This window comes from Pleurodeles waltl, chromosome 11 (assembly GCF_031143425.1).
Source record: "Pleurodeles waltl isolate 20211129_DDA chromosome 11, aPleWal1.hap1.20221129, whole genome shotgun sequence".
NCBI lineage: Eukaryota > Metazoa > Chordata > Amphibia > Caudata > Salamandridae > Pleurodeles > Pleurodeles waltl.
This window is the reverse complement of record NC_090450.1, coordinates 432,441,407-432,463,772: the sequence shown is the minus strand read 5'-3', so window position 1 is coordinate 432,463,772 and position 22,366 is coordinate 432,441,407. Positions and strand designations below refer to the sequence as shown.

At 42.1% G+C, this 22,366-nt stretch overlaps 1 protein-coding gene across 1 annotated transcript in view; it reads left to right on the top strand.

The window, feature by feature from the left end:
- The first annotated feature begins 529 nt into the window (after positions 1 to 529).
- LOC138265773 (vesicle-associated membrane protein 1-like) overlaps positions 530 to 22,366 on the top strand; it is a 330,957-nt gene continuing 309,120 nt past the window's right edge. The window contains exon 1 of the mRNA XM_069213794.1: positions 530 to 820. Within this exon, the coding sequence (XP_069069895.1) occupies positions 819 to 820 (2 nt within the window). The 5' untranslated portion in view covers positions 530 to 818. The remainder of the gene's footprint in view (positions 821 to 22,366) is intronic.

Genomic DNA, 22,366 nt, shown 5'->3' with positions numbered 1-22,366 from the left:
ACAGTGCAGATCCTGAAATCAAGTATTTAAATGTGTGGTCATATGTGATAGTAAAGAAAAAGGAGGCTCACTTCAATAAAATATGTACTTCAGATCACACAATTTGGCCAAGCAGAGACACTGGTATTGATTCCTGGTTATTTAGTTTCACATGATTAAATCTAGCCACCAGGTGGGTGTCTCTCTCTCTTTGCCGCTTACAACTAAGGTCACTGTTCTGCCTTTCATTCCTGGCTCACGACCAGAGCCCACACAGAGAAAACAAACCGAGTCAGGGCCCCTGACCAAACTACCAGGCCAAGGATGCATTCATTCGTAGGGTGCCGCACCCAAACATCCCTTCTGAAACTGCGCCCCAGCCTTAACCTGTACTGTCCGTTTCATCTCCGACTAGACCACTCACGCACCCCATGCCCTATATGGCCATGGGCCTCGTTTCCTTGTCTGTGATGCGGAGTAAACCTCCCTCCCGAGAACACTAACAATGCCCAGTGTGGGCCTCGAAGAGACCCTCGTGTCTCTGCCCCATGCCAATGACGATGCTGGAGCAGACATGCTCAGTCGCCTCCAGAGATCTCTCGCATTGCCCCTTGCGCGCACGTCCCTCCCTGCCTCCGCTTCCTCGTCGGTGATGCTGGAGCAGACATGCTCAGTTCCCTCCCGAGATCCCTGACAATGCCTTGATTGCCTGGCAGGGGAGGGCCCGCGCGTGACGTCACTAGCAGAGCCAGAAAGCCATCTTTGCTGGCTTTGAAAGAGGAGCTCGAGAAGCAACAGTCGCCCCGGAACCCGATCGGATCCCACCTGACGGCCAAACAATGTGAGTAGCTGCGAAAACTGCCTCCAAAAACATTAGTTTTACGAGGGAATGTACGGTCCCGCGGCTTCTCTGTGCCAAGAGCGGCAGCAGGGAGATGATTTTAGGAAGCTCGGAAGAGCGCTCTCCACCAACAGTGGTGCTGAAACTCTCGGCGCTGCCGATCTGTAGCCAGCCTAGTGGCCCTGCTAGGAGCCCCATCTCCAGTGAGAATCCTGTTTGCTTGCACAATATCTTTCAGTTATGGCGGACGATTTTATTGTTTTATGAGACTGTATAAATGAGGAGTGGAAAGCGGTACGCGTGGAGCGAGAATATATGATGCTAATTTAATCGATGTTTCCAAAATGCACTATTTTTTTTGAAGTGCTGCGTATGCGCTCTACGTTGTACGTGTGACTTCACAAGTCGCACGTCACGACACTAGAGGCACATTCAGAGTATTCACATATTAATAGTTGAAAGGGGTATTCTGGTAGCACTAGCAGAGAGGACATGCAGGTGTGTTTTTTTGCCTTTCAGGGACCGTAGTGAGAGGAAGCGTTAGCCTTATAGGGTGCACAACGAATGAGGGAGGTGGCCTTTCAGTCTGCTTGGCGGATGAAGGTGTCAGACTTTGAGGGTGCAGAGTAAACCAGTGGCCTGCCTCTCAGGGTACACAGTAAATCAGTTAGCCTCTTTCGGGGTGCACGGTGAACGAAGGAGACATATGTCAGGGTGCACAGTAATTGATGGTGCCTACCTTATATTGTACACAGTAAAATCAGGATGCATGCAATTCTGGGCGCACATTGAATGCCAGTGCCTGCTTGAGGAGCATAATAAATGAGAATGCCAACCACTCAAGAGTGCAGAGTGAGTGAGAGTGACTGCCTTTTAGAGTGCAGAGGGTACCAGTCTTTCAGAGTGCACATGAATGCCCATGCTTAATCTTTCTGAGTGGATATAAATAAGAGCTCCTGAATTTCGGGGAACATAATTGAGGGAATGAGGGGATACTCGGTCTCCACGGCGCACGTTGAATGAGGGTCCTTGACTTTCAGTGTGCAGTTGACTGAGGATTTCTGTTATTCATAGCTAATGGTGAACAAGTGCTCTTGCCTTTCATAGCGCAGGGTGAATGTGGCTTTTGCCTTTCTGGGAATACAAGGAGCTCATCGCTTGTTTTGCTTAGAGAATGAGGTTGTCTGCATTTCAGTCTGCCTAGTGGAATGAGAGTTTGTACCTTTTCGGTAATGGCCTTTTAGATAGCGCGATGGGCCATGAGGTTGAGGGCCCTCAAAATCTAGGGTAGAGAGCTATGGTAGACCCTGGCCTTAGGTGAACTTAGAAAGTGAGTGTTTGTCCCTGCTTTTCAGTATGCAGGGGGAATGAGGGCCATGTCTTTCATTGTAGAGAGGCAGGGTCCACCATTTCTCGCTATAGGGTGAAATGGGGGGCGGTCACACAGACTTTATGGTCGCTGAGTGTCCATGCCCTTTGTGACACATAATAATTGAGAGGGGTTGCTGACATTTTGGGGTACTGAGTGAGTGAGAGTTCATGACATGGTACCAGGGGCGCAACTAGACTACACCTTTGGAGGGGGGCTAAGGCATCGAACAGTGGGTGTGGGGGCATCTTCAGAACTTAACTGAAAAATACTACAGGGGCCTTCTTTCACTGTCCGGGACCAATGTATAATAGTGGGGAATCATTTACCTGGACAATATATAGTGGACAGTGTAATTTAAAGCATGCCAGGTCAGTAAAAATGATCACAGCAAAACAGTACTTGATAACATTGGTAGGGGGTGCTGCGCTCTCCATTAAGGAAAATTAGCAAGATGTATGCCAAACTTTGAATTTTAAAATACATTGGGCCGTAGACCTGGTAGGATGTGGATTTTTTGTCTAGTGTATGGCATTATCAGTGATTTTCTTTTATTCTAAAACTCACGAGGCCATTTGAATTTGTCTTTAAAATTGATTGCAAAATATCTTAGCATCCTTCCCCCAAAGGAGCTTTGGAAAAGTGGTGATAGGTGGCATAGCTTAAGCACCAATTGTCTAATTATTTTAATTTCATACTGCACTTACACACATATAATACCTTTACACTATTTTCAGGATGGGGTGTTAGTGAAGGAGAGAAAATTCTTGCAGTTCTGTGGGAAGGATGCCCCAGTGCATGCAATAGAATAGATAGAAAGAGGGACATGTACTCCATGGTGCTACATGATAACTCAGTGTTACACCTTATATCCAGTATTCTTAGGTGTGATATCATTTGTCCCTCCAGCTTGAAATCTTACCCAAATTTGAAAAGATATTGGATGAAGAAACATGCAGAAAGTACAGAAACCAAGTACAAAACGTGAGCTTCCCTGGTGCAGTTCCAGTCCAGAACGTATTTATAAAACATGGCAGAATATTTACAACATACCCATGAATACTGGCTAAAGCAGAATAATAAGTAATAGCACTCTTTGTGAAAATAAGTCACAGCAGTGCATCAAGTATAATTTGGCTACCAGCTGCAACTGTTGTGGAATTTGTACATATGGTTTTACAAATGGCATTGCAAGTATTTTCTGTCAATTATTTGTGTGAAGCAAAGGGATAATGAAATAGAAGCTCTTAGAGAAATTCTCACAAGTAGCGTAACAAATCTTGCAGAAGGAATGGTGAGGAAAATCAGAAACAAAACCAAAAAAGGTTTTGAACAAATTGGAGCAATCAATGTGAGGAAAAGAGTGAGTTGTAAATACATTTGATTTTCAGAGGTAGAGTTCTGAGTAGGAAGCAAGTACTCCATAATAATAATTACATGTATTTGTCATTATCCTTTTCAAGCACTGTTTGCTAATCTAATACTTGCTCTCCAACCACTGTAAGCCCATGTAAAAGATTTGACTTCTCTAAACCTCACAGTAGCTGTCTTTCCAGAAACCAAGTTATCTCTCCCTCAACTGAATATGTTTATTATATAGACTCATTGTGTGCAGCATGTAGACAGTTTATTGCCTCTGAGTGGCTTGATACAGCCTGCCTTTGAGTATCTTGAAAAGCCCAATGTGTCTCTCTGTCAAGCCCTGATTCCTGTCCCTTGAACCAAACATGTCTAGCTCATTCCCTCTCACATGTTGACCTACCCTTTTCTGCTTACCATTATTTCAATTTCCTTCCTTCCTTCAGGCACTTAATGAAGAATACTTTTTCTGTCCAGGGAGAAACAAGAGTGTTGCTGGATGACCACTCAACTCACAATGCTCCTTCTTCATTCCCTCTACCTGGTTTCATCCTTCCTTGGTTCCTTTTTCTGGCTCTCCTATTTTCTCTTCTCAAGATCAGCTCTATGTCCCCTTTCACACTCCCACCTCCCTCACTCCTCTCCATCTATCTTTCTCTCCCCTCTCTCTCACCGTCTCTCTCTCTCTTTTTGTATTGGTTTCTCCGTCTCTTTCTCTCTCTATGGGCCTCACTAAGTTTCTTTTGGGAAGTGTTGAAAGGATATGGTTAGGTAGGGAAAAAGATGAGGACCACAGATTAGGGAACATTAAGTTCTGAGGGGAGAGTGTGAGTCAGAGCTATTTGCCAGAAGATAGGAGGGAAGGCCAAGAGTAGAAACGTGAAGGGGGGAAGAGATGAGGAAGGATTGATGAGGGAGAGAAATAGCAGAGGGAAGAATAGGTTAATGTGATTGTGAAGTAGGCAGAGGTCCTTTCCCTGTAGCCCTTCCTCTCACCTCATCCTTCTTAATTTAGCCCACCTCCTATGAGTATAGTTGTAGACTCTGTCATTTGTTTTCTTCTGCGGAGGTACAAAGTTATCCATTTCTAGTCTTATTGAGAATGATTCAAATATGAGTAATGATGAGATAACATGCTGTTGAGGTGCCAACTAGTAGGCTGTGGTGCCTTGTTGTGTGTGATTACTTCAGGGAGTGTGTCTAATGTGTCCATTTGTTGTGAGGCAAGGCATAAAGGTAACAATGTGGATGTCTTGCCGAGGTGGCAATGTTTAGCCAACTGTGCGACTCTGGTGTTATATTGCTTGAGTGATAATATATGCTTTCCAAAAAGGATCACAGAGCTTGGAATTTACAAGTGCAGTAATGTTTACCGTCCAAGAAAATTACCCAAACTAGAGTATAAGATTGTCCCCGTAAAGCAAATTTGGCCAGCAATACCGATCTAATAATTATAGTGTAAGATCTTAAAGAACACTAAAGCGATTAAAGGACCTTCCCCAAGCAAACTGTTTCATGGTTAGTACAGAATGATTGATTTTACAGTACTTTTAGCGTACCTTGCTAGTATAAAACGGACAGAGCTTTAAGATACTTACTTTTTGTGTGTGTAATAAACATAGACCCAATATAGATCAAGGTGTTTAGTTTGAAGTGCCTCTTCGCTTAAAGACTGTCCCTTTATCATCAGCTGGACGACTATATCTCATTAACATTCTCACTTTCTTCTCTTTCTTCCTTCTCTAGCTCTCTCTCCTCTTTATTCTCTTACTCTCTTCACCTGATCCTCTCTCTGTTATGAATTTTTTCTCTTTTGCTTTGTGCCTCCTTTCTCTCACTCTTGCTTGCCTTCTCTATTGAGTTTACCTTGCAAAAACTGTTTCTGTATCACTGTTTTCCTTCATTTTCTTCCTCTCATTTTTTTGCCTTCTGTTTTTATTTCTGCATCTCCCTTACACCTTCCTTCTCTTCCTCTTTCATTTTCTCTTCACTGTTTCTGTCCCACTTCCTCTGGGCTGGTGTTCTTCTCTTTCTACCCAACATTCTCACCTGTAGCTCTATATTTTTTTCTATGCCCCTTCCTTCTCTTACTTTTTCTCTCTCCTATTCTTCCTCTCTTCAAGTCTTCCAAATTTCTACCATTTTGTCCTGTATGCGCACTTTCTTTCATTTATAGTTTTGTTTTTTGCCTTTCTGTTTTTACCCTCATTCCCTCCTCTCTCTCTCCATCATATTATGTTATCTCTCCTTGTCTGCTCTTTTCTGCATGCCTTGCTTCTCTTATTTCTTTCTTACACTCTCCTTATTTCTTCACATCCTATCACTTTCCTCATACTTTTTCTATCTTTCTCTCCATGTTCTATCATTTCTAAGTATCTTTAACTCTTTCCTCTGTCACCCTCAAACATTTTCTTATTTCTTTTTTTAGGTCTGGCGTTAGCCAATACCTTTTGATTCTACTAAAATGTATATATAATACACTTATTTGTAGGGGTGCTCAGACATCTCTCTTCCTCTATTGGTCAGTTGTTTTATTCTCATTTCTTCTGCTCACTATAGGTTAAAGCATGGGTCAGCCCACTTTAGCCATTGGCTAACTTCACTGCAGGCATGGGCATTTGTGCTCTTTCAAAGTAGTTCATGTAGTGCCATGGATTGCTACGGCAATGTGTGCTTTTGAGGCAGAAACATATTAGCTATTTACAATTTTTTAAAAATATATTGACGATTGTCCAGCAGCTCTTACAAAAAAAGGTTTTACAAAAATACGACAAAACATGCATTGATGAAGTTTAAAGGCTGGTACCCAACACCAGACCTATTAGCTTTGGCAATGACTGTTATGTGTTGTACTTCTTATTACAACCTTATTTCCACAGAAACAAGTTTTTTTAACTGCACAGTTATAGTAACTTTTGCTTTATGTAGCACTTTCTCCAGCAGATTTCTGCCGTTCATTCATTCATACACATTTTATAAATTTAAGAAGTAGAAAGGCAATAAATCCCCTGCTGAAATGAATACGTGTGCCATATAGGGTAGACACAGATCTCTGCAAAAGTCACAATAGTGGACCATATACCTACATTAGGCCTTGGCAAAACTTTCGTTATGTAGACTAACTCTTGTGAAATTCACAAATTTTGTGTTGAAGCAAAATCTGCAAAATTTCTTGCCATTTCATGAGTGCCAAGTTATTCTTAATTTGTACCCAAGGGACACTAGTCTGAGCATAAAATGTCTTACAGGGACAGCAAAACCACAGTAGATGTACATTTTTCCTCAAAGCAGTCTCGTACTGTATTTTCATGTGATTCTTGTACACAAGGCGTGCCTTCATGTCCAATTGTTGCTTAAGATACGGGGTCCAACTATATGCAAACAATACTTGCATTTTGAAAAAAATGCAATTGTGGCCACTTCTAACCCACATGTAACATCGTACTATGTGTATTAGATACAACCCAATGCTAGAATGTAAAACATATTTTGTACATTTAAGTCAGAATAGTGCCACATATAATGATTGTCCTTGTATTACTAAAAAATACAGACTACTATTATGATTTCTTTTCTAATGTGGCATGCCCTTTTCTTTGTCTTTGGAAAGTAAACCTCTTTTCAGAATACTATCGTTTCTCGTTTTGCCATAATATCATACCAATAGTAGCTTCCCTTTTCTGCTTTTATTTTAATAGGCACATGCAATGCACAATACACATGTCAGTCCCTGGTTGTCTCCATCAGCTGTTTATTTAACATTTGGGGGTCACTGCTATTTTAAACCTCCTCTCAGGACACATTATGTAGCCAAGGGACTGTTTTACTTTTATAAAAGCGACACTATGTGAAACAATGAACAAACAAATAATCTGAAGGAATGCCAGTCAAACTATAAATGGCTCTCTGATTGCAAGCAAGATGAGAGTGATCTTTGGTCCCTCTGCTGCAGCCCAGCCAGGCCCTGTTATGGCATCCAACTGGGTGGGGGAAGGGGGGTTTGGGGCTGAAGCCCTTTCAGCCCAATGGGTGTTGTGCCCCTGCATGGCGCATAGTGTGCTAGGAGCCCTCTCTTCAACAAAAGATTCCACCATGATAGCACCATATTTATAATAAGGCGCACCATAGTGGTAGCTAGCGTCATCATTTTTTACGCTAGTCTGGCGATTTGCAGGACTAGCATAAAAAATGATGATGCTAATCCTGCAAAGCACCAGGAGGCCTATTGTAATCAATGGGAGCCTCTTTTTAACACCTGCACTTAGCATGCATCAAAAAATGTCGATAAATATGGTGCAAAGGAATCTCATAGATTCCTTTGTGCCATTTTTTCACCACCCCTCCCAGCACCAGAACACACCCTTGCATACATTATGCCTGGTGCAGGAATAATGAGGCTCAAGGGGTTACAAAGTGGCGAAATGCATGAATTGTGCCACTTTCTAAATATGGTGCAGTGTTTTTCCCCTTCCAACACCACACTACCATAAAAGAATGACACTAATGTGGCTTTGAAATGGCACAAGGGCTCCATAAATCTTGCCCAAAGTGGCTTAACACCACCTTGTAAATATGGTGCAGGGCTTCTGTAATGCTCTTAATATGTAGTATTCAAAATGACTCCTACACCTCTCATCCTTTATGCCACATGGCAAAAAATGAGCACAGCCTAGCATCAGCCAAGTAACAGGTATTCTAGGCACATAGTTGAGACCTCTCCTATGGATTCAATCCCTTGCTAGCTTAGAGAGTGTGATACCCTTCATTGAAACATAGGTCAATCATAGTTCAAACTCTGGCTTCGACCCCTTTTGCAAAGTGATTAGGTAGTTGAAAACAGGGGCCGATTGTAAATGTTTCAGTTCTGACCCAGAAGCTAACGAACAACAAGTGAAGTGGACAGACAACCTGGTGCCCACAATAATCACTCCGGCTCGCAGGGACAATAGACATGGCATGTCACCCAATATATCTGGTGAAAACAATATATGTTTAGTGGACCTTGAACCTCATGTGAGGCACAGGCGTCAGTCTTTAACCCAGGGCTACGTGCCTGACATTTTACTTGACTACACAAGAACACAAGAAATGTTGTCCGTGTGCTTTTCTTAGACACTCCATTATCTGCTCCTGGAAACGTCTTTACTGCTCCCTATAAAAATTACTTTGAAAAGTCTTGGAAGCATTGTCCTGACACCTTCTTACCAACACTGGGGCCAAAAAAAGGCAGACTTTTTCAGGTTCAAAACTAAGTAGCATAATGACACCACCGCAAATGATATCACGTGACCTTAGGTCTCATAGTAACGTCACAAGGAATCACATCACCGTACACTGGCCCTGGTTAAAGGTAATAACCGGGTGGCTTTTTATCCAGGAGGAATTGTGAGAAATAAATTACATGAAGTATATGGGTGACTTTTGATTACTACCGTCCCGGCTTAACTTCACTAACACATCTTCACCATTAAACATAGCACTTCAGTGTTTTATTGGCCGCCCGTGCCTTTACTAACTGCTGTGGGGCATGCATTTCAGGGTACCATGTGGCTTTCAGAGAGTTGATGGTGATTTCTTCTTGCTCGGGGATCTGGCTGGCTTTCAACGCTTAATAAGTTCCATATTCAGCTTTCCCAAAAGCAGTAGGATGACTTTAATAAAAGTCTATGTCGTAATTTTTCAACGACTGGCAAGCAGGACAGCGCATACACAGATTCTCTATATTCCTCAGTGGGTTTTTCTTACAATCTGTGAGACTCCACCACACCAACAATGACACTTGTGCAAGCTGAACCAGAGGACCTAAATACACCACTCTCATTACACAATGTCGTCTCTCAGGTGCAAGCGCGGGTTGTGCAGCAGCTCTACCACAACACACTTCAAGTGACAGTGACGGAGTTAGGCCCACAGGGCACTGTTGCTTTCCTCTTTATTATTAGTGCACGAGTAGGCACGTCTGATGCTGGTACAGCTTGGTTTTACACACAACTGAGAAATGCAGAACTGCTTTTGTAGTGTGGTACCACATTTCAGATCTCTGCTATCCCCAAAACTATTAACCATGATACCTAGTTGTGTTTAGAGCACCTTTTAGACGTACACATTGCTTCACATTTTGACTATGGGCACAAAGACCCAAGTGAGAACCAGGGGCCAGATGTAGTAAAAATCTGGATTGCGACTCGCAAATTGCGAGCCAGACCGACTCGCAATTTGCGAGTCGCAATCCAGAATGTAGGATGGTGTACCTGACACCATCTGCGACTCGCAAGGGGGTCGCAAAGGCCCACCTCATTAATATTAATGAGGTGGGTCGCAATTTGCGACCCCCTTGGAGTGGCGGTACTCACAGGGATGGTGGCCTGCTGGAGACAGCAGCCCACCATGTCTGTCACTGCTTTTAAATAAAGCAGTTTTATTTTGTAATGAAGCCCGTTTTCCTTAAAGGAAAACGAGATGCATTACAAAACTAAAAAATTAAACGTTTCCCGTGGGGACCCCTTCCCTTTTGCGAATGGGTTACCACCAGTGTGACACTGGTGGTAACTGCGATTGCTTTGCGACTGCATTCGCGGTCATAAAACAATACAACATCGCGCTGCGACTCGCAATTAGGAAGGGGAACACCCCTTCCTAATTTCGACTCGCAGTCCTGTTTTGCGAGTCGGTAACCAGGTTACCAACTCGCAAAACGGGGATTGGGCATTGCGATGTGCTTTTTGCACATAGCAAACAGCGAAATTTGCTGGTTGCGACGTGCAAAAAGTTTAGAACATCTGGCCCCAGGTGCTTTGTCGCAGATAACTCCACAAGCAAACCAAGCTGACAAATAGGCAAGTTTTCAAGATTCTGTGGGCTGGGACAGGACAGGGATTAAAGACAAAGGGATTCTTTTTATTGAGTGGTTTTGTGCTCAGTTACTTCAGTGAATGAGAGTTTGAGTTTGCCTCTATACAGATTCGGTAAATGAATTGTGTGTGTAGAGGAGTGTTTATCTTAGATGTGTCCCTAAGAATTCAGTACATGTTAAATGGAGTGTGTGTGTTCATGGATTCAGTGAATGCAATGTGGGCAGATCGGCATCAGCTTAGAGTGTGTCCTGAAGAATTCAGTACATATTAATTAAAGTGTGTGTATGGACACTGATTCAGTAAATGACATACGCAGGGAGATGTGTATGTGTAGGGTGTGTCCGTAAGATCTGTGTACATGTTAACTGGAGTGTGAGTGAACACGGTTTCAGTAAAGGGAGGGTGTGCAGAAGGTGTGTCTGCAAAGGGGGTGTCTCTGAAAATTCTGTACATGTTAACTGATGTGAGTGTATGTGTGTGTGCACCGATTTAGTAAAGGGAAGGTGAACGGAGGTGTGCCTGCCAACGTCGTGTCACTAAGAATTATGTAAATGTTAACCGACATGAATGTGTGTGTACATGGATACAATAAGGAGCGCGTGTGCCTGTTTAGTGGGGGTTCTTAAGAATTAATTGAATATTAATTGGAGTCTTTGAGCTCCGTTGAGAGATATTTGTAAATGACATATGGAGCTTATGTGCGTGCTATAGTGAGGAGAGTGTGAACTATTGTGATTTTGAAAGTGCACTGCCTTAGTCAAACACCTGTTTGAATGAGTGATCCAGGTCTAGTTGATAGGGTGCGTAGGTGTCAGACTGCATTGCTTGCAGGTTCATAATTTGATGAACTAGTGTTTGATTGAATGCGGAATGTGTAAAAATAGATTTTATGGTTGGAGTGATGGAGTGGGTGAAATAGGCTCCTGAGTAGACCATGAATCAGCAATAGAACATTGGAATACTCAAAGCTCCGTTGAAGACAATGGAGTGGTTTGGAGCTGATAATATCTGATACAGATCGTCTGTTCCAACTTTCCATTTATATGTCTGTTTGTCTTTATTTTACAACATTCTACACTTAGTGGATGGAATGTTCCAATAACATTATAGTCCTTCTGCTTCAGGCTGTGCTGGCTGTTAAAGGCCCTCACCTTCATTATAGGGCCTTGTCTGTGTCTTGGCCCTGTAACTTGGGTTCAGGGTCTTTAACAACTGTTTTAGCGCTGGCAGTGAGCTATATAATATTACATTTAGGCCCATATTTATACTTTTTTAGTGCCCCATTTGCGTCATTTTTTGACGTTGAAACAGCGAACACTTGCAAAATACAATTGTATGTTGTAAGTTTGCGCCGTTTTTGCCTCAAAAAGCGGCGCAAATGCGGCGCTAAAAAAGTATAAATATGGGTCTTAGTGTGCATGTATGGAACGTTTACATTGGAGTGTCTGTGTGGTTTATCATGTGTGCAGTACATGATAAAGAAGACTCTTCTGAATTCTCTTTGTTTCCTTTTCTTCACTTTATTTTATAACATGACTGTTTCTGCAGATTCGGAAACTCTATAATACCTGATAATGAGGTTCGGTCTACGAAAATGTCTCTTTGGAAGGTGGCTGGCAGTTGATTTCAAAAGTGTTTAATTCATCAACCAACTGATACTTTACTTTTCAGTTTTCTGTATTATGAAGTGAATGAAAATAAACAGAAATTACCGAGGCAAAGAATTTTAAAATGCTTTTGCCATTGCACTGCAGTGAGGTGTTTTGTTTTCTGACACTCCAAGGAGGACAGCTCTAAACCACTGCCTCTGTGATTGGGTAACCCCAAGATAGTTAGACAGTCAAAACCTGGGGGAACTCAAACTTCCGTGAGATGTTTCAAGGGAGTCTGACTTTTAGACAGGACATATGATTGGGAAATACCACACTTCTGGCCTGGAGGCCCTACACCGCGTAGTGAAGTAAACTCAACATTACTTCCTTTCCCACACCTGCACTCGGCATTTAATGTATTCCTCTAACACCTGTATTTCTGTATATCGAATGTTGTCCACCAAATACGACTTAGCTGTTACAATTGTTATTTTTCAAATGTACATTTATACATTTTGTAGAAATCCTTGACAATGTGCATTCTTATATATTATTCTGAACACTTATTTTCTATTTGTTGCTATCTGCGTTACTTTTTCTTTTGGAAAACTAGTCCCGACTCCTTCCCCTACTGCGTCATACAGTCATCCCCTTCCTCTAACCACCTTTTTTCTCTGTTCTTCTTTTATAAACAACCAAGTACCGCCCTCATTGATATCTGTTGTTGTGATGTGTAAACAGCTCTGCTGCCGTCTAGGACAGGTTCTTACTATATAAATATAGCAAATAAATAAATATGAATTACCAGTAAGCGAAAATATATATTCCGTCCCATAAATGTAAAACAATCAACTATTTATTTACATTATCTTGTGAAGGGTAAAGCTTTATGTTATTGCAAGATGTAAGTCTTCAGTGATCTCAGTGTGGTAAATAAGATGGTTTGAGGAGCAATTCCCCCGAGCCTGCCGTTCTCTGTGCAGGTCAGTCCTGTTTGTGAGTGAAGGCCCTACTTCCTAGGAGTGGGGGGGCTGGGGCTCTTTAGTGCTGTACCTCGGGTGGCCTTTCCTAGTGCCGAGCAGTACTCACACGCCATGACTGATACAACAAAGCAGAACGGCTGAAGGCAGCGGGCATGGTGGTACCTGAGATTTCTTTGGGAAACCAAAGCGGAGCACACAGGATTCATTCGTTACCAACGTATGTTGGGGAATATCATAAGAAATTCATTTCCGCATATTAAGCAACATTGAAGCAAGGCGGGGTAGACAGTATTTTTAAGCTGCTAATGCAAGGTCATTTGCAGAAGGTCTCTATTTTAGTGATAACATCTAATTTGGCTACGCGACAATCTCCATTTAATAGATTTACAACACATTGGCAAGAGGTTTCAGTGGTGAAGCCTTAAGTGACAGTGAAATCTAGTACAATGACCTCAAGAAGGAATGCCTGGCCCTTTTTTTATTGACAAAAGCAAAGTCTAGGAGTGGAATATCATTCTAAAGTGCTGACTAATGCTCTGGATGGTGACCCAATCGAAGAAGTGGTGTTATGCATTAGACACAAGGATAAATATCATCAAGCAAAACTTTCCTTGAGAATGGTCGAGCCAGGAACATCACTAAGGAAGCAGTGGCATTCTTGCTTATGCTGAATAAGGGGGGAGCTGACAGCATCATAGTATCTGCTAAGTGACCCTGGTCCCGCTGCATCGGTAGGGCAGTGGTATAGAATGACTAAGATATATCCCACTTCCTCTCCCATCTGACATACACACATAAGGTCCGAATGACATGCCCTGTTGGTCACGATGCCACCTTTGAATGCTCTGGCACTCAGACAAACAGAGCCACATGCTACGCACATCTGCAGTACAATGTACATGTAGATGCAGATAAGACGGGGTGGTGGGACCCACAGCAAGGGATAATTGGGAGTGCGCACATTGGAGACTTGCAAGGCATCCATGTTTGTGTTCTGGCACCTGCTTGGCCACTTCTTGGGAACCATGTACCATATTACCTATGCCAAGTCCAACCGGCTTCAGCGCAGATCGGCCAGTCCGAGCAGGATCCCTAGGCGGGAGTAGATAGTGAAAGCAACAGACTAAAGCATGGTGCTTGGATATTTGCATTGATGAGGCAGCCGATCAGTCTGTCAAGTGAATGTTCGAAGCACCTTGGCTTATGTTGAAGCTTCCTTGCATATGATGGCCAGCCACAGCAGTCAGCGGGTGGCTGACACTGGATGCACGCTGTGAGAATTATATGATATATTTGCAACTGGGTTTACTGTATCCTCCCAGTGCTCTGTTGAGTGGGGAGCTGAGTAGAGGCAGAGTTTACACTGGAGCCTGCATTGTGTACCGAGGGACATATTTATCAAGTCACCTTGCTGCGCTGCATGATAGGGAAAAGGCAGGGTTGTGTCATTCTTAATATTGCATGGTGCATTCCTGTCATTTCCCAGTGCTGTGCACAATGTGCTGTTTAGTGCCAATACGTGCACCCTTGCACCATGGTCAAGGGTGCCTGCGTTGTAAGCAGGATTGGTTTTGAGCAGGAAGGGACACCTTCCTGCACAAACAACAATCCTATGTGGCATTTTCTCTTTCTATGTGTGATGCCTGCAGAATGCAGCACACATAGAATGTGGAAGTAACAAGGAGAAATATCTTTATTTCTCCTTGTCACGCCTCACCTGGGGAGGCGTAGTATTTTGATGCATTCTTAGGTCTACCAATAATGGTAAATCTGGAAGTGTGCCAAGTCCATGGGTGGATGCATGGGAACACCCACACTCCACTAAAGGAATGCCTTTCCGAGGCAGAGTAACATGACACAGCCATTTGTGCTGCATTGGCTACTTTAGATTTATCAAACCAGGCAAGGCTTGGTAAATCTGCCTTAGGAGTTGCGTCACTCTTGCACCCTTTTTTGAGGTGCAAGAGCGACACAACTCTTTGATAAATATAGCCCCTAGTTACTTAAAAAATTTGAATCCCTTGACATTGATCTTACCTAAGTGTCCTGCCATGGTTAGGCACAAGAATTGACTCTTTTACTGTGGATCAGTGGATTTGGGGATACCACTACTCAGAACTTTTAACACTAGTTCCATGACATCCTATGTTATGTTAAATTATATTATTTTTTTCCTACATGCTCATACACACAAGCTTCATGGCGCTGTTTAAAACACAATTCCATAGTAAAAGAAGTGTTAGAGAAAAATTCATGTTGACAACTATCAAGCATTTTTGGGGACATTATCATGTTATAGGAGATTTTCTAAAAGTACAGAGATTGGTTTCGGATAAATACCTATTCTCCTCCTTTGACGCTGCTTAGGTGGTCTCACTCTGTGAGCTTTTCATGGAAGCAGCAGGCAAGGAAGAAAATTGTACCTCTAAAAAGACCAGTGCCAGTAAAGAATTATAGGGACATAAATATGATGCTAACAAAACTAATGCATTTCATGCAATATATATATTTATGCCATTTTTAACCAATCTGCAGTTGACTGCTTCTGATTTTTGTTAAAACAAAATAGGAGTGTCTATGCTACCACGGATGTTTCTGCTTGGATCATTGTTAGATTTAGGGTGTTATAATTGAGTTGCTTATTCCAGCTTGCAGATGTGCTGGTCTGCACTTCTGTTGCATTATTAGCTTTGCTGTACTATGCTGTTTCTGTTTTCTGTCATAGGTTTATGGGCGGTCGTATGTATTTGAACGTTTATTTCCTTCGTTAAATGTAAATGCCATATATGACGGTTTCAGCTGTGCGACATTTAAGAATGTAACACTTTAGGTGTAAATTAGTGATTTCTTTAGCTCAAATGTAATTAACGTTGGTTTCGTGTTTCTGTAGAATACTTGCAATAACCCACTACAAAAAAAATGCACTTATCAAAATCTTAAGGTTTGGGGGTTTGCTTATTAATTTGGTTTTGAAGGATGGCAGTGAGTTTTTTCAATCGGAACACACTGCTCAGTGCTTAATTTGAGCTTGTTGTTTCCGGTGCGGAGCACCGGCACTTATTTTTGAGGGCCGGCGCTTATTCTTCTGCCTCAAGCATTTGCTGCGAGCAAAAGACACATTTGGGAAAGACGGAGGAAGGAAAAAACGAAAAAGCACCTCAATGTAAAAAAGCAGAAATCTGCAAGAGGGAGCTGAATGACAGGGAGTGGCTTCAGATGGATTGAAGAGGCCAGAGATGGCTTCAAGATTACGCTATCTCAGTATTCCGTGTTGCACATTTAGTTGCAGCAGCCGCGTGTTTAGGAGCAGGCCTTTCGGCACCGGCACGTTTTTATTGACAAATTATGCATTGACACTGCTGTTTGGCCATTCCTCATTTCAGTAAGAAATTCCAGCCAAATACTGTGCCTGGTCTCTAAAGCTGTGGGATTAGAGAAAAGCACATCCTTGATCGAGCTGAACCACTGCCTCAGGACTTCTGCATGACGATTTTTTTTTTTCATATAGCACTTTCACAGCACTTCTGCCCTGTCTAAGCAATGTAAATATCACGTGTAACTATCACAAGTTAAGGTGACTCACTGTGCTAATCTTGGAACGGTGGAAGGCCCAGCTGGTCTTGCCGGGATTTAAGAGCATTATCTACAGATCACAGCCAATGTCAGAAGCGAGCTTTCAGATACTGCAACAATCTTGAAGGCTTGCGAAGAAGTGTACCATTTCAAATGATGTTGCTGATGTTCTCACCTAATATTGTTGTTTTTCTATCCATAGACCAATCCCAAATTGCTGGTGTTCCTCTGTTTGAAACTACTGAGTGTGGGGACACCAGGCGTGATTTTACTCAATGCATTTCGGCCCCCAGTAAAAGATCCACAGACTCTGGGTGTGGGCTGCAGACACAATTAGAGCCCGACCACCACCCGCAGGAGAGCACGGGACACTGCTACAGCAGGCCTGGAGCCTGCACGGGCGCCCAACCTCCCATCGTGCATCATTCAAACGGGTGGGAATTCAGATGAGGATAGTATCTGAAATCAGGGATAACCATGCCTGGGGGTTTCTTCCACAAATCCGCGACCAAAACTCACGGTACTGGGAAGCTATTATAGGCCAGAACTGGTAATTCTGGCCCCAGTAATTTCACCATGCCAGCACTGTGCAATTTATATTCGCACTCTAAATGATTAACTGCCTCCAGAAATTCATGCAGATGTTAAGTTCTGGAAAAACATAATGGACATGATGCATTTGTACCCGATGAACACACTACATTATTATTATTATGAGCAGGCAAAGTCCTCATTGTGTGGGACTTGTGTGAGTGCTAACGAGGCTCGCTCCCAGGTCTGCCTGCCCGTCTTGCATGCCAAACAAACCACCACGTAGAACATCACAACAATGTCAAAGGACAAAGGCACATGACACATGCTCTTCAGAGGCCCTGCTCCTCAGCCTGCATGAATCACTGCATGAGCAAAGCCCTACACGGGTGAGTGAACACCTGCCACCTCTTGCTTGCTTGTGGGTGGGATGCTGCAAAGAGTTTGTTTCCTTTTATTCCGTAACCCGCCTGGAGCTACTTTCGTCTAGAAGTTGTCATCTCTTTACTTTGTTAAAAATGATTTTTTTTTATCGGATTTGATAATGAGTAGCACAAGCTACAACCACTGTGTGCATTTCATATACAGTGTTTGTTCCCACAAAAAACAAGCTCTCGAAATAATCTTATGTGTGCATGTAAGTATTCTTATGAAGGGGAAAACCTTTCTGGGAGAAACAGAGAACTAAGCACAAATGCAAAGAGCCAAGGTAATGTCCCAAATGTTTCCTGTTTGGCAGAAAAGGCATGTACCTATCAAATGAGCTTCTGCTGATTCCTTAACTTATAGGTACTCACATTTTCCCAGGGGCCACAAAGTTTGGTCTGTGATGTGACTGAGGGTCGCATTGATGCCACCAGTATGGTGATCAGGGGTTGTTGGGGGGGAGGAATTGGGGGCACAGCCGGTATGGGGGAGGCAAAGCATATACAGCCAGTGTCTCAGTTGCACAACGTGAAGCCAATAAATTGTGATTAATTCTGGGTTCTTCACTTAAATCAATTGTGTGATCCTAGGCATTTGTTTTATTTCACTTTCCCTCCTTTACCTTCATTATCACAGAGGAGGATCTCAAAATCATGGCTTCAGGATGTGTGAAGTACAAAACCTTCTCCTGTGTTTGATTTAATAAACTATAATGTTGTTCATTATAATAGACACCCAGGTCACCCAAAGAGTGTCACTTGACTCTTAGTTCATCATTAGCATTCCTGTCAGGGTTGGGGGTAGGGGTGAAACTTTCTAAATTCATGTTTGAAACCTAGCACTTTAAAAAAATACTTCTCAGTGCATGATATAATCTGATGTACTAATGTGAAACAGTTGTGCATGTTAATTAAATACACTCTTTGAATTTTGAACAGTTTATCATACCTTTACAATTTTGCTGCAAGATGCCTCTAAAAATGAAGGTGTTTCTAAATTTAAGGGGAGCAGAACACCCTAGTTACATCCTTTCTTTAACTTATTAACCTTTAAATAATTGCTTGCCTGTTTATTTAACATCCTTTTAAATTGTTTCAGCAGCCTAGTGCTGCTGTTGACCGGGGGCTCAGCCCCTGGGCCTTATTTTGAGTATCACTATCTTAACAGGTGCGTCTTTAGTTTCTTAACAATACATTTTAGGAGCCAAGCAAGGAAGACATGTAAGCCGATCTCCCACAGTCTCCAAGCCTATTATAACACTCTTAAATCTTTAGGGAACAGAGTACATGTAATTCCTGGAATTTCTCCAAACACTGTTTATCTTTGTTCTATCTCTACCATTTTGCGGAAGAGACTCTCTATTAAGGCGGGCTGGAACATTGACATTGAAATGTAACCACAGAGATGGAGTGACATGCCATAAAACTTGTTAGAGGCGCACGTCTTCCTTACGTAAGTAGTAAAATAGGTCTTTATTACATGTAGAGCAGGCTGTTATTATGGCCTGTCTTTCAGTGGTAATACCATTCTGCGTGATTAAAAGTTGTCTGACTGATATTAGCAGGCAGTAATACTATTTAATGTAACGCCAAATAGAGTACTTCCCCCTGTTTTTCTGTTTACAAATGACACCTGCACAGAGCATGCGGAATTTGTAAATGGCAAAGTGAAAACATGCTATAAATGTCCTGTTAATACCAGGTCCCAAATAGTATTCTTCATCTCTGGCCTCTTACATGTAATGACTGGTGAATGGGGCATTAGCACCCTATTTACAAGCCATATCGTAAAAAGGCCTTCGTGTTTTACTAAAGACAAAATGTTCATGTTACACAGAAGCGGTGTCAACTGAAGAGAAACTGCAAAGTGTGTAAAACCTCCATATTCAGCATGGGAAACAAATGTGCTAAAGAGGGCGTTTCATAGGGTTTGAGGAGTTTCGGTGGGTTCAGAAAAATGCAAAGCAGATGGGATGATCATGCACAGTCACAACTTCGTGAGAATTCACAAACATTTGCAGTGCATTACTCACATTTTCATGCACTTTCAAATCTTACTTGGTGTGAATCAGGTGTAAGTGACGCATGGAGTCAGGGAATAACCCATGTTCAGACAAGTAGTGTGAGAAGGAAAATCATTTAATTCATGTCTTTTTCTATGAGTAAAGAGGAGGAATTCAAAAGAAACGTCTTTTGAATTCCATATTTCCCTAACTTCTGTGATGCAAACCCATACTATTTACTATCCAGTGCAAATCAGGCTTTGCGGTGGATGGTTTCCTAAAGTAGCACAAATCTGCACAATGCGATGCTTTGTGTGTGTCAAGTGGCTATTCAATGGGTGGTGCATGGGCGTTCTCATGCAACTACCCATTGTTTTTTTATGCAATTCTCTATCTACAAACGATCATAGACGGGGTTTGCACAAAAATCTTACTCTGTTCTTGAGGCAGTCGTAACTAGTAGAAATGTTTTCAGTCCTCCTTTTTTTTTTCATACTTTGCGTGAGTGCCCCACTGAATGGCACACATACAAAGCAGGTTAAGTATTAAAGGATCATTTTTCTACTCAAAGGCTCCCTTTCCAGTACAAAAACTATTCTTTACAAAGCAAACACACCCTTGTACTATGGCACAAGGGTGTATGTGCTAGCACATGGCAGGCAAAAGGGTGCCAGTGAAGGGATAGAAAAAACAGCAATCATCTTTTCAGATATGGCACTGATCTGCTCTCTTCCTTTCACACAACGCAGCGTAGCAACTCCATTTTCTGTGCTGTGCTTCGTTATGTTTTAATAAATCTGGCACTACCTGTGGCCACTTCAAACATTTGTAAAACCTGCTAATTCAAGCATTTCCATTAGTCGCTTTTTTCTTTTTTTCTCACAGTACAATCATGCAGTGACAGAGAAATTGACTTTTCCTGCACAGTTGCTCTCATTACCCATTCAATGTACACAGTTATTTCTGCTTGCTATTACTTTCAATTTGCCCTTTTATTTTTGGTTGCCATTATTTTTATCATAACATGTACATCATATTGTAAAATAATGTTCCTTTTGAAGCTGTAAAGCTTAAACAACCAATAAAAAAAAGCCAATAGACCTGGTTTTAATGTGTTAAAGAATACACCACAGGCCAAAACGTTGACATTACCTTCTCATTTGACAAACTGAATTGAAAGTCCATGATATTGCTTGAACTGTAACTGAAAACCAGGCAATTATTGCGCAGGACTGTGTCACGAGGAGGGTTATAACCTCTTCCTGGATCTTCTGTTGGGATTTACAAAGGGAAAGGGTCCCCTTAGGGACCATTTCCTGTTTCTGAACAGCATACCACTACCTTTCAATAGTCAATAAAACATAAATGTTTTGCGACTGGATTTCAAAACACTAATACATCCCATTCCGAATCGCTGTTTTGAAGGGATGCCCTAAACACACTACTTCCGAATACCAATTCGGTATGTAGTCGTAAACCCAAATTGTGCTTCAGTAATGTGTCACCCAATGGCAATTTAGGTTTGCCATATAATAAAGTAGCATTTTGCAGTTGCAAAGTGTCCAATTTTGAGAATCGTTCCCTTTGCATCTGCAGAAAACATTAGTACATCTGGGGCCATATGTACAAACACATTTTCCCATTGACACAGAATGGGAAAAACCCTTTGCTACATCTGGCCCCTGACCCTTAATATGTACCGATTCAATGCACTTCAGTGTACTTCATTGTACTTTTGAGATGTCTGTCATACATTCCAATGCAAATGCTCCATAGGAGGTGGAATGATATATCAGTCAATAGCATGAGGTAGGAAAGAAATACTTCTCTAGATGGAGAAAAAGCTCACTCTATGTATATGTTAATGAAATGGTAACTATAGGTTTTAAAAACAGTTGTGCTGTCAAACTAGACCCAAGGATGTGTTTCTTTGGTGTTATTTTTATTCGCAATGTGCTTACCACCTGCAGTAATGCCGTACCACTAACGTGTATGCAGAATTCAAACATTACCATCACTAGGATTGCTAGCAGACTGTCGCTCACCAATATCAGTACATCTAAAATAAGACCATTTGATATTTATTCATACAATGTTTATGCTATTTGAACTCAACTTGAACTTAAAATTATATTATTAAATTGCTTCATTCTTCAGGTCATCCATGAGCATCCATCAGGGAAGTGCACATATTCAAGTATTTTCTTTTGCTCCTATATACACCACTAAGCTATACCCTTGTTACACTTTCTGACGCCTAACACAATACAAAAGTCTCTGCACACTGATCTGTTCCCCAGCTCGTAGCGGCCAATACCAAGCTCTAGATGACTCACGCAAACACCCAAACAGCCACAAAAACCTCCTTACTACCAACCTTTTAGCACAGATGTGGCCTTCTCAGCTTTAGCTTGTTCACTCTTCTCTATCACACTTATCTGTTTCTGGGCTTTTTGCTATCATCTATGAGCAGCTCTGTTAGACTTCTCATCCTTGGCGTGGTCTCCCCTAACTTTTTGCCTCTGTTTCCCAGGTTGTTGATGTGTGCTGGACTCTGTTTTTGCTGTTTTTGTCACTCTGGGCACTTTTCCACTGCTATCCAGTGCTAAAGTGCAAGTGCTCCTATGTAAAATATATGTGTAATTGGATTTCCATGATTGGCATATCTGATTTACTGGTAAGTCCCTAGTACAGTGCACTAGAGGTGCCCAGGGCCTGTAAATCAAATGCTACTAGTGGGCCTGCAGCCCTGGTTGTGCCACCCACATTAGTAGCCCTGTAAACATGGCTCAGACCTGCGACTGTAGTGTCTGTGTTGAAAGATTTTAACTGCCAATTCGACTTGGCAAGTGTACCC